General features: G+C 37.9%; 1 protein-coding gene across 1 annotated transcript in view; it reads right to left on the reverse strand.

Annotated features, from left to right (window-relative positions):
* Positions 1 to 3,655: 3,655 nt before the first annotated feature.
* Positions 3,656 to 16,507, reverse strand: part of LOC109067399 (ubiquitin carboxyl-terminal hydrolase 43-like) — a 101,710-nt gene continuing 88,858 nt past the window's right edge. The window contains 8 exon segments of the mRNA XM_042755051.1: positions 3,656 to 3,762; positions 3,765 to 4,679; positions 4,831 to 4,992; positions 5,504 to 5,662; positions 7,198 to 7,212; positions 7,215 to 7,524; positions 10,142 to 10,271; positions 10,430 to 10,507. Coding sequence (XP_042610985.1) covers positions 3,656 to 3,762; positions 3,765 to 4,679; positions 4,831 to 4,992; positions 5,504 to 5,662; positions 7,198 to 7,212; positions 7,215 to 7,524; positions 10,142 to 10,271; positions 10,430 to 10,507 — 1,876 coding nt within the window.

A 16,507-nucleotide genomic window follows, 5' to 3' on the forward strand; every position in this document is an offset into this window, starting at 1 on the left:
AGTTGCATATAAAACACATCTCAAAAGAAAAAAAAAAAAAGATTTCAGGGTAGGATTCCTTCATTCATTGTCTTGTCAGTACAAGAATTATTTCAAGCATAGTGAAAAGCAGGATTATTTTGGAAGCATGGGAGTGGAAAAAAACAAAATGCCCTTGGGGAGCAAGACCTTTGTGTCTACACAAATCATGTTACATGCTGTGTAATTGCTGCTTTTTGCATAACCCCTTTGACATACTCAAGAAAATAACAGGGATGATTAGATGTTTGACAGAAGAAAAACAAAAATTTACACACATTTCAACGAAGCTGAAAAGACTGAAAACTGAAACTGAAAACTTTATAACTGTGATTAGTCCTCTTATCTGGTACGATGGTCTAACAAATTCTACAGCAGAGTAATGAACAAAATAAATGCAATATAAAAGTATACACTTTTGTTTTTCTTATGACAGTGATGTCCTTTGTTCTGAACATATAGGCAGAAAGTGTTTGAGCACTGAAACAAGCAAACCTTCATTTCATATCTTTGCTTATTCAGATCAACAAAAAACTAATACAAACTATGTGATATAGAAACAGCATATCTGTAAATTTATCAATTATTAAACCTTATTCTACAGTGCAATTCAAACTTTACTGCATACAGTACCCAGGTTCACTGGAAAAACGTGCCTGTGGCAACATTTCAGCCAGATTATATTATATGTTGCTTCTTGCACTCAAGCATGCATGAAGCACTGCTAACATTTAATCCTCCTCCCAAACAGGTAGATGTGAATCTTGCAGTGTTTCATTACACTGGTTGTTGTACAAATTGTCACAGTTTATAAATGAAACATTTTGTGGCGCTAAATGTGAATGCTCTATCACATCTGACATCCAATACCACTCACAATAAAATGTTAAAAATTCATCATGAGGATAAAGACATATTTGCCATTTCATTTAAGTCTTTGAGCTCTTTTGCTGTGACTTGTGTTTCAGCAGCACTCCTGCGGAAGTGCTCTGCATCACATTTGCAGTACTGTACCAGGTAAGTTTACTATATCAGATGGAGCATAACATATGGAGCTGGTCACATGATGCAAACACGACGTACATTATTACAAATTTAGATCAAATTAGTTTACAAATCTCGGTTCTGAGGTCATAACATAATATTGTGCAAGGTACTGCACAAAAAAAATAAGTATTTATTAATAAATAATCTGCTCCTGTAATCATAATTTGTGTAAAAAAGAATAAAAGTTGTTAGTGTTTTACCTCCACTAGTGTTAATTTCAGCTGGAAACTGTTGTAAATATTATGTATAGGTAAATTTTTGGAGTTTTGCAAAAATGCAGGTAGAGGCACGTTTTTTTTTTTTTAATGAGCCTAGATTGCAAAGAGATAATCAACAGGACACTTTCTTTTTTGGTCTATGACTTGTTAGATTAATTTAACACACAAATGTGGGGATTTTGATTTAGTTTGATATTTGAGTTTTGATTCAATCCCAATCACACTGAGAGAAAAGAAGCTATTTTGATCCTTGATAATGCAAAAATGTTATTTTTTGCAAAAAGAATGAGCTTTGCTGTGCATGTAGTATAGCAGTAGAGTTGAATGAGTTGCATTCAGACTATTTAAATGCTTCTAGAGAGGGATACATAAGAATGACTGTTTGCCTTGTCTTATTCATCAGATTAATGGACATATGGACCCAATTAGTCCAAATAGGAAGGTGACAATATGACATATTCTGACTGTTGTTCCGAGCAATTAGAGCCAAAACACAATCTGTGTCATGGATGTCTACTCTTTAAGGTCACTTTACTGGTTACATTGAGGCTTTTCTTTATTCTGCAGTCATTGGTATTTCTAGATCTCCACGTTATGTGAACGCATCAATCATTCTCAGATGAGCATGATTGAAAGGATTTTTAATTTAAATTTTTATTTTTTATGAACGTTTCAAATCTGTATGTTTTTCTCATTTTTTTTTAACATGTTAGCAGAATATTCACACTGCTCTTTTTCATACAATGAAAGTTAATGATGACTGGGGGTGTCAAACTACAAATATATCAAACAGCACATTAAAAGTATATATTACAAAAGTTCATATTACAAGTCTGACAAATTTCAAGTGTTCTGAAGCCATATGGTAAATTTACGTGAGAAAAACATTTTAAAAATAATTTAAGACTATCATTATTAACTAATACTTGTGTGTGTGTGTGTGTGTGTGTGTGTGTGTGTGTGTGTGTGTGTGTGTAAACCTAACTTCAGTCCAGTATTGAAACATTAACACTTATAAATGTACTTTCTTAAATTTACTTTTATAAGAATCCAGATTTCACAGCAAAAAGACAGATGGACAAAGAAAAGAAGGTGGACATTTTTACAATTATACTAAAAGACCTTGTACTTGCTAAAACAGCACATACTATCAATCGGAGTGCAGAAGATTGTGTTGAACATGTAGAACAGGTTTGTTAGAGATGTTTTGATTATGTTGATAATTTAGAGGCCCTAGTTAAATGTATCAAATAGGCTTTAAAGGCTTAATGATATAATCATTTTGGAGCTTGATCGTTACTGGTTACCATTAACTTTCTTTGAATGGAAAAGAGCATGCATGAACATCCTGCTTAACATCTCTGTTTGTGGTCTATTAATGAAAAAAGTCAAACATGTTTGGAACAAAACATGAGGGTACAATAACAATGTACATTTTTTAGTGTAATATCCTTTAAGTTTAACAGGTTCTTGTTACTGCATTCAAACTAGGTTTAGGTGATGGATTAAAACCACTGGCGAAAAGGTGAGGTTGTTGTGATTGTGCTTTTCAGAATGACAGTGTTTTACTAAGGTGTTCTGTCTAATACATTGTGTTGTCAACATGCCATCCTTGTACATATGTGATAGAGCATTAGAAATATATCTCATCCCTTTAGATTCTGTTTATTTCATACTTTTTAAAAAATATTTTATAATACAAATTTGTAAATGTCAATGCATAATGCACAACAAGCAAAAATTAATAAGCTTTATGTTTTGGTCTGAGAGCACGATTAAGTCAGACAGTGGTGCAATAAATTCACTGAAAGTGCAAGAACTGACATCTTTGATAAAATGTCATGAAAAACCCATGAGAGGTTAGCAGCCAGTCAGTACAATCTACAGAATCATAAAAGATGAAACTGAAAGTTATATATATATATATATATATATATATATATATATATATATATATATATATATATAGAGAGAGAGAGAGAGAGAGAGATGAGAGAGAGAGAGAGAGAGAGAGAGAGTGATTCCCTTCATGTAATACAGGTGATAAATCTATTTAGTGGCACATAAAAATCTGAGGCAAATCATTTTTTTCAATTCAAAATCATGGTGCAGAAGCCAGTGTGTAATGTACCTTCCAGTGCCAAAACACCAGTCTGACAAAAAAAATCTAAAAAATAGCTCTGGTTCAGAGGCACTTCATATAAGCAGAGAAAAAGTGAACAAAAATATCATCCACTTATTCCAATGTATGTGCAAACTTCATAATGTGCTGCCATCATTTCAAAACATTTCTTTCTTACACATAGTTCTTACGTGGGCTTTCAGATATTTGCTACGCTGTTGTGATATTTGGATGTAGTTGGAAGTGAGTCTCAGAAGCTTGATTCAGGGACTGCCTTCTTTCTGCCCAGTGAGTTGTTGCTGTAGCGTGTGCGTTGCAGGGTGTTCTGAGAGCCCCTGTCCAAAGGAACGTTCTGTGTCTAGCTGCCGACGTGCCATGCCTGTGCAGAGATGCCGTCCTTCTTAAGCTTAGATCGGCCTTGCTTTGAATATTGGAAGAACTTTGTGAGCGTTTAATGTCTGATGACCCACGACTCACCTTGCCATTTGCAAATTCATCTCCGAGTCTGCTACGAACTTGGTTAGTGCTATTAGCTTTACCTTCCGAAGTTCTTTTGTGTGTCCCATTGGAGAGAGAAACTCCAGATGGGTTCTTTACCTCTGCGTCACCTCTTTTCACAGATTCAACTTCTCGAGACCTCCGAAGCGAGTCTTTCTTCATGAAACCACCTTTCAGAAAAGCAAAGACACTGTCATGATGTTTTGTCTCCTGTCCCTTTCTCTGTCTCTCCTCCGGATGGTGTCGCTCCTCGCCTGGATCATCCCACCCACTTGGACCACTGGAACTGGATTGGATCCCCGTGCTGGAGCTGTTTCTGGACTGTGATTTGTCCTGTTTTGATTTTCTGCTGCTCCGTCTGGTCAAAGTTCCATCTTCTCTTGGTCTACTGCTGCTGCTGGGTTGTTGGCCCATTGCTTTCTCTGAGCTACTTCTTTCTTGACCTTTTGGTATTTTGAGAAACTCTGGAGGTCCAAGGCTGCTGTGGATTGAAGATTTGGCTGTGGATTTTTTCGTATCTTCTTCTTTACTGCTTTCTTTATCGGAAGGTCGAGTCATTAGGGCAACAATGGGGTCTTTGGTGCATCTTGGCCTTCTTCCGGACTCTAAATACTCCACCAGCTCTGCAGGAGCCTGGCCAGGAGCTTGGGCAGGTTTGTGGCGGTCTTTATTTCCAAATGACCATCGCAGTGGGAGCATTTTGGTCTTGGTGGGACTTTTCATGCTTACACTACGCCCTTGGATTCCTCGCACAAAAGGTCTGCTTTCAAACCCACCTAGAGACATTGATATTTACACAATATTTCACCACATGGTGGAAAACACAGAAGTGAAGAACTATGATGAATCTCTGTCAAGGAACATCCTTTTTTTGTATTTACTTTTCTTATTTACAATGACGAGAACAAACTGGATGGGTAGTCTCACCTCTCTCTTCCCTTGAGGGTTCATTTTGAAAGACGGGAGACTCTGGGGAGTCTGGGATGGAAGAAGGGCATGTTGTGGAAGACCGTGATACCATGCTTCCTCTTTTACTGTCACAATTCAAACGGATGAGCCAGTGATCTGACATAGAGGAGCTGATGGAACCTGCACAATGAGACAATAAAGACTGTTTAGTGGCTGGTCCATGTTTCTCCTAGACATGTGCTTAAGGCATGCTGCACTCTCTCACTGCCCCTTCATTTTTAATAACTAAAATTCATCATCTGCACATGTTCTGTATTATCGTTTCCATGACGAACAAATCATGCATAGGCAGTGGGCTCTTAGCCACCAGTCAAAATAACCTTAAATAAACTCAAAAAAAACCCTTCATTCAGTTTTTTTACAGTTCATTCATTTATTTAAAGTATTTTCAAAAATCTGGGGAGAGGTGTAAGTGGAAATTTTCATATTTTGCATACTGCAAATACTGTCAATGTAGCTGTCAAAATCTGGTCCTACACTTTTCTTGCAATGACTGTTGGAATATTCACATTACAATATATATGAGGAAAAAAAAAACTACTTCAGCTGATTTCTGCCTAATGTTGATCCACTGTAAAAAAGGTCAGTCAGCCCCCATCTGCAGTGTGGCCACAAAGGTTAATGTACTCACCTCTGACCGAGCTGTTGGCGGACCAGGGTGGGATGACATTTCTTCTCTGGTAGAACAGGATATATGCCCCTCGTGTGCACAGTTCCTCCTCTGGCACAATCTCCACACTGCTGTCGTCATAACTGTACCAGTGGCCGTCCACGGAGTTCCTACAATAGGCTGTTTTACAAAGACATACACTGTAATCTGTGTGTGTTTTTGTGTATATATATATACACATACGCATACTGCCTTTATGCTGTTCAAAAGCAAAAGTACCAATCTTAAATTGTAATCCTTTCTAACAATTATTTCTGATAGAAAACTGAAATATTTTCTATTTAAGTAAGTCTTTACGATCACTTTTTGTATCAATTTAACACATCCTGACTGAATAAAAGTATTAATTAAAAAAGAAAGAAAATAAATGCACTGACCCGAAACATTGTATGACATTACAAAATGTTTATATTTTAAATAAATGCTGTTCATTTTACTTTATATTCATCAAAGAATCCTGAAAGATCTATCACATTTTACACACATACATACATATATATATATATATTATATATATATATATATATATATATATATATATATATTATATATATATATATATATATATATATATATATATATTAAGCAGCACAACTGTTTTCCAACATTAATAATAAATCAGTGTATTAAAAATTTTCTGAAGGATCATGTGACTGTAGACTAGAGTAATGGCTGATGACAATTCAGCTTTGCATCACAGGAATAAATTATATTTAAAGTATATTAAAATAGAAAACACGTATATCATTTTCTGTATTTTTGTTCTCAAATAAATGCAGTCTTGATGAGCGTAAAAACTTATTTAAAAACATTAAAATTCTTACTGATCTCAGCTGATATACACTTAGCTATGAATTCACAAAAGGAATTGACATTATTGCAATCAGCTAGACAATTCCTCAAAGCTCGAAGGCCATTATTATGCAGCATGTTGCTATATAGATTAGTTATGTCAAGCGTAAATAAAAAAACAAGTATCCTCTAAATCGTATACAGTATATAAATAATTTAATTGAGAAAATCCTAATAAATGTTGGTAATGGATAGAAAAAAGATTCACATTTTGTTACAAAGAAGACAAAAGAGAATTGGTCTGAACCACGGCCAGACGACCAGGGGATCTGCAAATCTTTTTGCTTATATGTTTTTCCCAATGGTTATCCACATTTGTGGATCCTGTTAGTAACGAGACCTTACTCAGTCATATTCCTAATGGGAATAAATAATTACAAATAAAATAATTGGGCACAACTTAATAATAATAATAATGCAACTAAGCAACTAAGAATTCATATATTTTTGTTAAATCTTCTTTTCTTTTCTTTATTCCTATATACCTGCTTATATGATTCACTAGGATTTGTGGTGACATTTCATTCATATCCCCCCAACCACCATTTCATTATTAAAGAATTTTCATATATAAGAATTTGCCTATAATGCTTGCATTTAATTATAACAAATAAACTAGTGAAAGTGTAATTAGTTCATTAGTTTTATGTCACTGAATGAAACTCACAAAATCACCTATAGTGTACGAAGCATAAAAAAGGCATGTATAACAATTAAAAAATGTAAAAAATAAAAAATAAAAAGCATTTTAAATGGACAAATAACCCCTTGCTTCTTACTATCAGAGACCCCAGCACACTCACCTGTGTAACGGCCTCATGCATGCCTCCATGGTGGTTACAGACTGCATACAGGTCATAAAGGAAGTCAGTATCTCCATGTTTCCAAGTTGCAGGCCACGGGGCCAGATTCTTCATGCTCTGACTGCGTTTCACCACATGGGGAGTCATATCCAGACCGCTTATCGGAAAGCGAATGAGGGTAGAGAGCTTGTTTCGCCGTTTGCCCCACCTCCGAAAACGCTTGAGGTGCAGGATGAGGATGTCAGGCAGGGTCCATAAGCTCATCTTCACCATCCCCTGCTGCATCTGCTTACAGTGGGGGCACTTCCACGCATCATCTGGCGCCAGCTGCAAGGGGAATAAAAACATTTGCTATAAACAGTCCAGAACTCATTTGTGATGTATGTCACAGACAACAAATTAATGTAGTTAGTCAGATGCCCCCCCACCCCGCCATGTGAGATTCAAAATCACAGGCAAATAAATAACATTTTCTTCTTGAGTTTGTTAAATGCAGGTTACTCCATGGTCAACTAAACCAAGTCATTATCTGAACCTGTTTTGTCTCAGTGTGGTGCAGTAAAACATTTATGTCTCTGGAATACACCGCTGCGACAAACTGGATTGCAGCGAACATGCAGAGAGGAAAGGACCAACAGCATCTGAATATTTGCAGGACCTCTGCAGACTATCAGTAAATAGTTGTATTTATATCTTCAAAATATGTACAGACAATTGCATGATTTAATTGCTGCTGGAAGCCATATGCCACATGCACTGCACACTATGTTAAAAGCATTTTTCCCATAACTGAAGATGTGTTGCCTCAGTAATGACATGACACTGTTAGAGGATCAATAATAATTTGTGGAGCCAATCATGATGAGGTAACCCTTAGGGGTTCATGGGTAAAGATTTATCAAGTGGTACTTGTCAAGAACAGGCAGTATATAGAGAAGAATGAATTCAGAGTGACCTTTCAAAGAGAGTGAGAGGATGCGGGACGTGAGAGACAAAAATGGTAGGCGGGAGACCAGCTCTATTTGCTCCTCAATAGGGTTTTTAAATCAACTTGAATAATCTTGAATATGGAATAGCAATCGGTCCTGCTAATCGAAATGTCTAACGCCTTGACTTGCATGCGTAGATTCCACAGAGAACATTGTGACTGCATTAGTTCCCACTTGTGTCAAAAAGGAACAGATTTTACCCACCAGAATTTATTTTTGACCTATAAGAGTGCATATAAAAAACACAGCATTGTGTTCATTTTGGTGAAATACTTCTTAACTGAAATAAGTTCTCGATCTGAACAATAATGACTGCTACATAAAATTTAATCAAACCAAACACTCCTGACATCCTAACATAATTGATTTAGATACTGAAAATCCGAACAACATAAATGCTCTGCTAGAATACAGATTTATATAATTGGTCGGCTCTTATTGTTAGATTGTAGAGCTCTCTACATCGTAAGAGATTTCAGTGTAATCACTGTTTCAAGTATTTTTTTGGTTTCTTAATGTTCAGTCCATGTTTATGGCTGATTTTAGTTTTTGCGTTTCATCAAAACCCACTTCGTACTTAAACATTCGCCTCTGAGACAACAAACACAGATGACAGCAACAGGCCACTTCAGTGTCTGCAGAGGCACTAAACTCATAACCAGACAGACCTAGAATAGAACATTATGAAATATATCAAATGTGTAGGTAACAAAATAAATAAGATGAACTCATTTTCTGGCATTTTTCAGCTCTGGTTGACAATTCAGACATTAAGTTACCCTCATGTCTTTCTAACTTCTGCTATTGATGTGGAACCCAAACATTATTTTTGAAGAAATGTTACACAAATCGAATGGAATCAACAGTGCAATTACAGTTACATTTACTTTATGTTTTAATTTTAATCATTTAGCAGACACTTTTATCCAAAGAGACCAAGAAATGAGGACAAAAGAAGCAATCAAACCCAACAAAAGAGCAATAATATGTCTCGGTTAGCCCAACACAGTACATGTAGCAAGGTATTTTTTAATATTTATAATTAATAAAAAGAAATCTAGTAGAAAAGGGACCTCTAGTATTAGAGGGTATTTTTTTATAATAAATAAAAAAACAATTAGATTAAATAGAAAAAGAAGAAGAAGAAATCTAGTGTTAGAGGCTCTCTCTCTCTCTCTCTCTTAAAGAAAGAAAACAGGTAGTTAGAAATCGATAGAGAGTGCAAGTGTTAAAGGGTCAAGTTTTTTTTTTTGAATAGAGAGTGCAAGTGTCAGAGGCAAAATTTTTTTTTTTTTGGTTTTTTTTTATAAAAAGGAAAACATAGATAAAATAGAATTAAAATAGAGAGTGCTAGAGTTAACAACAAATCAAATGCTGTTCTTTTGAATTTTGTTCATCAAAGAATCCTGAAAAAATCAGTTTTTAACATATTTGATAATTCGTATTTTCACCAACAAAAATGGTTTTAAGTCAGTTATTTTTTGCAGTATATATTTTGCTGTAGTGTGTCAGACATGAAGAACCAGAAAAAACTGAGACAGACTAAATCCAGAAAAAAAACGTGCCAATGCCTCCAAGATGCTTGAAGAAGCCTTCCTGAAAAGCTGCAATACTGTGAAAGGTTTTAAGCACTAATAATGCAAATGTAAAAGTGTAAAAATGCTGTAAAGTGAGGATGCATTCTAAAATAATGCCATAAATAGATTTTATTTATCAATTAACTTCTATTAACTAAATCAAATCAACATCTTTGAACATCTTAGCATTTAAAACAGCTTTTGTCCTTATGCATAGTTTTTCATCTTGATATATCTATAGCCAGTTACTTTATCTTTCAAAATTGCAAGTCTAAAATTAGCTTTTTACACATTCACATTCATATTTATCCAATCTTAAAATGAAACAAGTAAGAAAACAGTATAAAAGAGAGAATGTGTGACTGGAGGAGAGAGTACCTGCTCCTCTTTGGTGTAGAGCTGAAAACACTCATCCAGCGTGCAGCTGTGCTGCTGTACATGATTCTGCTGCTGCATTCTCACACTCTCTGCATCCTCAATAACTTCCTCTTGAATGTTACCAAAGAGACTGAAACAGACATGAATTACACATAAAATTAAATTTTAAACCATATTACTGAGAAGATTCTTACTAATACTGGGAACTTGACTCTTGTGGAGGTTTTAAATTAAATGAATGGTCTGCCTTTAAATAAAAAACATTTTATGAAGCTGCATGTATCTTACCATTCTTTGATTCTGTTCTCCCATTCAATCACAAGCTTCACATGCAGAGGTCCACCAGGACCGCATAATTTCAGGGCCCTGTGAGAGAAAGACATGATTCAGATTGTGAGTGCGGTATTCAGACACTAGGGGGCAGACTATAATCAGTTTTGTGAAGTTCATAGTCATTCCGTCTAAGTCAGTACTGTACTTAATTTGGTACACTGACTCTATCATGCTGTTCTATTTTGCCATTTTTTAAATATAAACACACACACACACACATAAGAACTGAATTTACACTACTGTTCAAATGTCTGGGGTCAGTAAGGATTTTTTTAAGGATGTAATAATTTTATTCAGCACATTAAACTGATGAGACCTTTGTTATAAAAGATTTTTATTTCAAACAATTGCTGTTCTTTTGAACTTTCTATTAATTCAGATACCTGAAAAAAGTTTCATGACTTCCACACTAATATTAAAGGGATACTCCACCCCAAAATGAAAAATTTGTCATTAATCACTTACCCCCATGCCGTTTCAAACCCATAAAAGCTCTGTTCATCTTCGGAACACAATTTAAGATATTTTGGATGAAAACCTGGAGGCTTAAGACTGTCCCATAGACTGCCAAATAAATAACAGTGTCAAGGTCCATAAAAGGTATGAAAGTCGTCGTCAGAATACTCCATCTGTCATCAGACGTGCAATCTGGGTTATATGAAGCGACGGGAACACTTTTTGTGAGCGAAGAAAACAAAAGTAAAGACTTTATTCAATAATTCCTTTGTCAACGGTCTCCTCTGTGTCTCTTCATATCACCATATGCTGTTTATTCTCTTCTGTGTCATCTGCGCCACAAGGATGCGCTGTTTGTACATGTATTTAGCTTTGATTTGAAATAAAACAGTGCATCCTTGTGGCGCGGAGGACACAGAAGAGCATATTTTTGTTTTCTTCGCTTACAAAAAGTGTTCCTGTCGCTTCATATAACCCAGATTGCACGTCTGATGGCAGATGGAGTATTCTGACAACAACTTTTATACCTTTTATGGACCTTGACACTGTTATTTATTTGGCAGTCTATAAGACAGTCTCAAGCCTCCAGGTTTTTTCATCCAAATATCTTAAATTGTTTTCTGAAGACGAACTGAGCTTTTACGGGTTTGGAACGACATGGGGGTAAGTGATTAATGACAAAATTTTCATTTTGGGGTGGAGTAACCCTTTAAGCAACATATTTTTTATTCTAATTTAATTCAAGGTTTTTTTTTGGCCATTGATTGTGCAGTAAAGGAGGGAGGGTAAGCAAACAACTGAGACAGGAGGTATGACATGCAACTGGGTCATGACTAGACTCAACTATCACAAACGTCACACCATTACGATACGGCTCTAATGTAATATAATTTTCTAGAACATGTACTTTCATTCGTTTCATCATTACAAAAGACAAAAGTATGAGGAAAAAATAGAGGGATAGAGAAAAGGCTAAAAAAAAGGGTCAGAACTATGGCCAGTTACTTTATCTTTCAAAATTGCAAGTTTAAAATTAGCTTTTTATTACTCATGCTAATTACCACTTGGATTCATCTGCAGGTCTCACTATCATTACATGTTCTCAGACTGAGAAAATAAATCAATCAAATATGGCCTATGGACACAAATGACAATAATCACCAGGCTAAACCACAAAAAGAGAGGAAAAAACACACAGCGTTCAAGCCCTCACTGTTCACCCTGTGCAATTCTGCAAACAATCGATCAAATATGACTGAGGGAAAAGCTGCGGCAAAAAGGAGTGCAGGGTAATTTGAAGATGTGACTGGAGCATGGCTGAGTTTTTCTGAGAGCTAGGCTAAATCCAGATTAATTCTGACACTCAGTCCGTCTGCGTTAATTGCGATTGTTTCTGAGAGGATTTAAATGCAGGGAACAATAATTCAGAGGCGTGAGGGGAATTCACTTGAATTCATCAGCTCTGGTCTATTGAGAAGAAAGCTCTGACACACACACGCAAGGGTTTTCTTATCTTGCACCGAACAACTTATCTTGTCTTTTACTGAACAATTTACCTTATCTCAACCTCAACTTTGGGGAGCCAAAACACACACACACACACACACACACACACACACACACACACACACACACACACACACACACACACACTCAACTTTGTTTCAGGAGTTACACTAACTAACTTTGCATGCTTTTTCTCCATTCTCTAAACTTGTGTTCAAACGAACAATCTATCTGATGATAAATGTTTGTGGCAACCATATGCTTCCTGTCATTACTTGGAAAATGTGGTCTTCTTAACTGAATCTTGCTTGTGAAACCTCTAGATGGATGAATACATCTTCAGCAATTGCTGACAAACTTAATTACTTGCACAGTTAAACACTGTTGGCTTTCAGAACACAAGAGCAGCGGCTTGCGTCAGAGAACAGCAGGTAACCACATGAGAAATGGAATGTCTCTGCTATCATCTGAACATCATAATTACAAATAAACAACCTATTTATACAGTGACAGACTTGGATGAGAGTGCAAAAATTAAACATTGGTAGGAAGAGGTGATCAGACACCTCGGCAACATTCATTTTTCTCAAATCTGCACAAAAAAAAAAAAAAAAAAAAAACACTGCTAGTATCCTGGTATAGTGATGCTATCAGATGGTAATACCATGGTACTGTATATATGAATCATTAGTTAATGTTTACAAATGTTATTAAACTTTCAATTCATACGATCATGCACATTTTAAAAATCTACAAATGATTTTGCAGAAAAATTATTTTTTAATGTACTTTTGAATGCTAACAAATGTCATTAAACTTCAGTTCACATAAAATTAGCTTAATTAGTAATTTTTAAGCACCTCACAAACTATTCATGTTAACATATTATTCATTAACTCATAACTCATTATGAGCAGTCGTCTGAATGGCAAAATGTGTCCAAAATGACCTGAATTCACCCTATTTACACATCTTTACAAATCATTTATTAATTATTTGTTAATGTTTTTGCAGTACTCAATCTGAAGTGGAAACTATTCATCATCTGTAAATTTTTATACATGTTTACTAATCATTTAGTGTCTTTATTGGACCTTTAGCTGCTGTAATGACCATTGTGTAAAGGGTAGTTTAGTGCTAAAGACAAAACACTAATTTTAATTTGCATGCAAAACACGTTTTATTGCCTTAACACTTATATTATTACTACATCAACAGGAAAAAGAAAATCAGTTTTCCAAGAAAACAAATGTTAATTTATCAAAACAATATAATATAAACATTTTGAATGTATTCCTGTCAGACTCTGTTCCGTGTCTGTGTGTATCTCCTTCCCCCACGTGCTCCATGTTTGCTCCTTATTTGGTCTTCCTGTTCCTGTCCTGATTGTGTTATCATTTGTTCCAGGTGTTCCCTGTTCTGTTCCATTGTTCCCAGGTGTTCCTGCATGACAGAATACCAGACCTAGACAGTAAGCTGCACCCCTACTCCCTGTGTTTGTTTTTTGGTTTTGATAGTGTTTTGTTTTCCTGTTTTTCCCCATGGCATGGAAACCTCTGCACGCTCCTAAACTGTCTGATCCGTCGTGGCCTCCTGAACTGTTTGCACCGCCGTGACCTCCTGAACTGCCTGCTCCACCGAGGCCTCCTGAACTGTCTGCACCGGGCGTGGCCTCCTGAAACTGCCTGCTCCGCTGTGGCCTCCAGAACTGCCCTGCTCCGCCGTGGCCTCCTGAACTGCCTGCTCCGCTGTGGCCTCCTGAACTGCCTGCTCCGCTGTGGCCTCCTGAACTGCCTGCTCCGCTGTGGCCTCCTGAACTGTCTGCTCCACCGCGGCCTCCTGAACTGTCTGCTCCACCGCGGCCTCCAGAACTGCCTGCTCCACCGCGGCCTCCTGAACTGTCTGCTCCACCGCGGCCTCCAGAACTGCCTGCTCCACCGTGGCCTCCAGAACTGCCTGCTCCGCCGTGGCCTCCTGAACCTCCTGAACTGCCTGCTCCGCCGTGGCCTCCTGAACTGCCTGCTCCGCTGTGGCCTCCTGAACTGCCTGCTCCGCTGTGGCCTCCTGAACTGCCTGCTCCGCTGTGGCCTCCTGAACTGTCTGCTCCACCGCGGCCTCCAGAACTGCCTGCTCCACTGTGGCCTCCTGAACTGTCTGCTCCACCGCGGCCTCCAGAACTGCCTGCTCCACCGTGGCCTCCAGAACTGCCTGCTCCGCCGTGGCCTCCTGAACTGCCTGCTCCGCCATGGCCTCCTGAACTGCCTGCTCCGCCGTGGCCTCCCTGAACTGCCTGCTCCGCCGTGGCCTCCTGAACTGTCTGCTCCGCCGTGGCCTCCTGAACTGCCTGCTCCGCTGTGGCCTCCTGAACTGTCTGCTCCACCGCGGCCTCCAGAACTGCCTGCTCCACTGTGGCCTCCTGAACTGTCTGCTCCACCGTGGCCTCCCAGAACTGCCTGCTCCGCCGTGGCCTCCTGAACTGCCTGCTCCGCCGTGGCCTCCTGAACTGCCTCTCCGCTGTGGCCTCCTGAAACTGCCCTGCTCCACTGTGGCCTCCTGAACTGTCTGTTCCGCCGTGGCCTCCTGAAAACTGCCTGCTCCACCGTGGCCTCCTGAACTGCCTGCTCCGCTGTGGCCTCCTGAACTGCCTGCTCCGCTGTGGCCTCCTGAACTGCCTGCTCCGCCGTGGCCTCCTGAACTATCTGCTCCGCCGTGGCCTCCTGAACTGCCTGCTCCGCCGTGGCCTCCTGAACTGCCTGCTCCGCAAGTGTTTTCTACCCCTCGTTTCCTCTCCAGTATTGTTCGTATAACCCCAGTGCTACGTGTGCTTTCCTGGTGTTCAGTTCAATAATGTTCTATGTAAATTGGAATCTCCTACATCTCCTCGACCAACCTGTCCTCCAACTAATACGCTCGTATAGGTCGTTTGGTCCAAATCCCTGAAATACGACCCATCAGAGCGTATACTACAATTGCGCCCTTATCGGCAAAAGGTCGTTTTCATATTAATGTTTTGTACTCTTTTATTTGCACTGTGATTTGCGTTTCGTGTAGCTCAGTTGGTAGATTATTGCGTTATACCTTGATATGCAATCATGCTATCATGGCTTCGATCCACGGACGAACGGACGTGCACGTAAAATGTATATGCTCAATAATCATAATTTAGCATGATTTCTGTGAGGGTTAGGTTTAGGGGGTGGGGTTAGTGTGGTCATTCGAACGAATAAGCCACCTAGTAAAATATGTACAAATTACTGTGAGATCGGTGTAAAAAGTCCACACATTGCATTTAAATAAACGTGCGTTTTGATTGGTAATGACGTTATACTGTACGTCATTTCATGACGACAGACGCAATGCGATACTGTCATTATTTTTTACGGCCCACTAGAGGCCCGCTTAAACTTTAAAACGTAAATATAGGTCGTAATAAGGTGCTTTTTGTTGGCGGACAGGCCCCCTCGTCTCTTCACTCCAGCACAGTAGGCATGCATGACAGTTCCCTTATATTAATCAAATTGACCCCTGTATACTGTTGGCCCCTTAACCAACCTGTAGACCTACCCATACCACCAAACCTGTCCCTAATGCAAAAGTTGTGCATTAAACAAAATAGCTTTTTAATTTACTGTATAACACATGTTAAAAATCATTTACAGATTTTCAAGAAGTACATTATCATATGAACTGAAAGTGTAATGACATTTGTAAGCATATTCATTTTACATGAAATAATGATCTATTAATAATTAGGTAATGATTAATAAGTTTCTAAGTAAACATTAACAAGCACATTATCTGATATTTATAGCTATTTTTTAATATATATTAACTAATGATCCGTTTTTGAGCATTATATAATGTTTGTTAATCAAGTCAAGTCACCTTTTATTTAATATAGCGCTTTAAACAAAACAGATTGTGTCAAGCAACTGAACAACATTAATTAGGAAAACAGTGTGTCAATGATGCAAGAAACAGACTAATATTTTAGCATTGATGCCATTTTCTTCTTTCTAAAAGATGTAGCAAGTACCATCGGGTGTTTTGCAGTTGACTTTGATATTATCA

The sequence above is a fragment of the Cyprinus carpio genome, unplaced genomic scaffold, assembly GCF_018340385.1.
Source record: "Cyprinus carpio isolate SPL01 unplaced genomic scaffold, ASM1834038v1 S000006629, whole genome shotgun sequence".
NCBI lineage: Eukaryota > Metazoa > Chordata > Actinopteri > Cypriniformes > Cyprinidae > Cyprinus > Cyprinus carpio.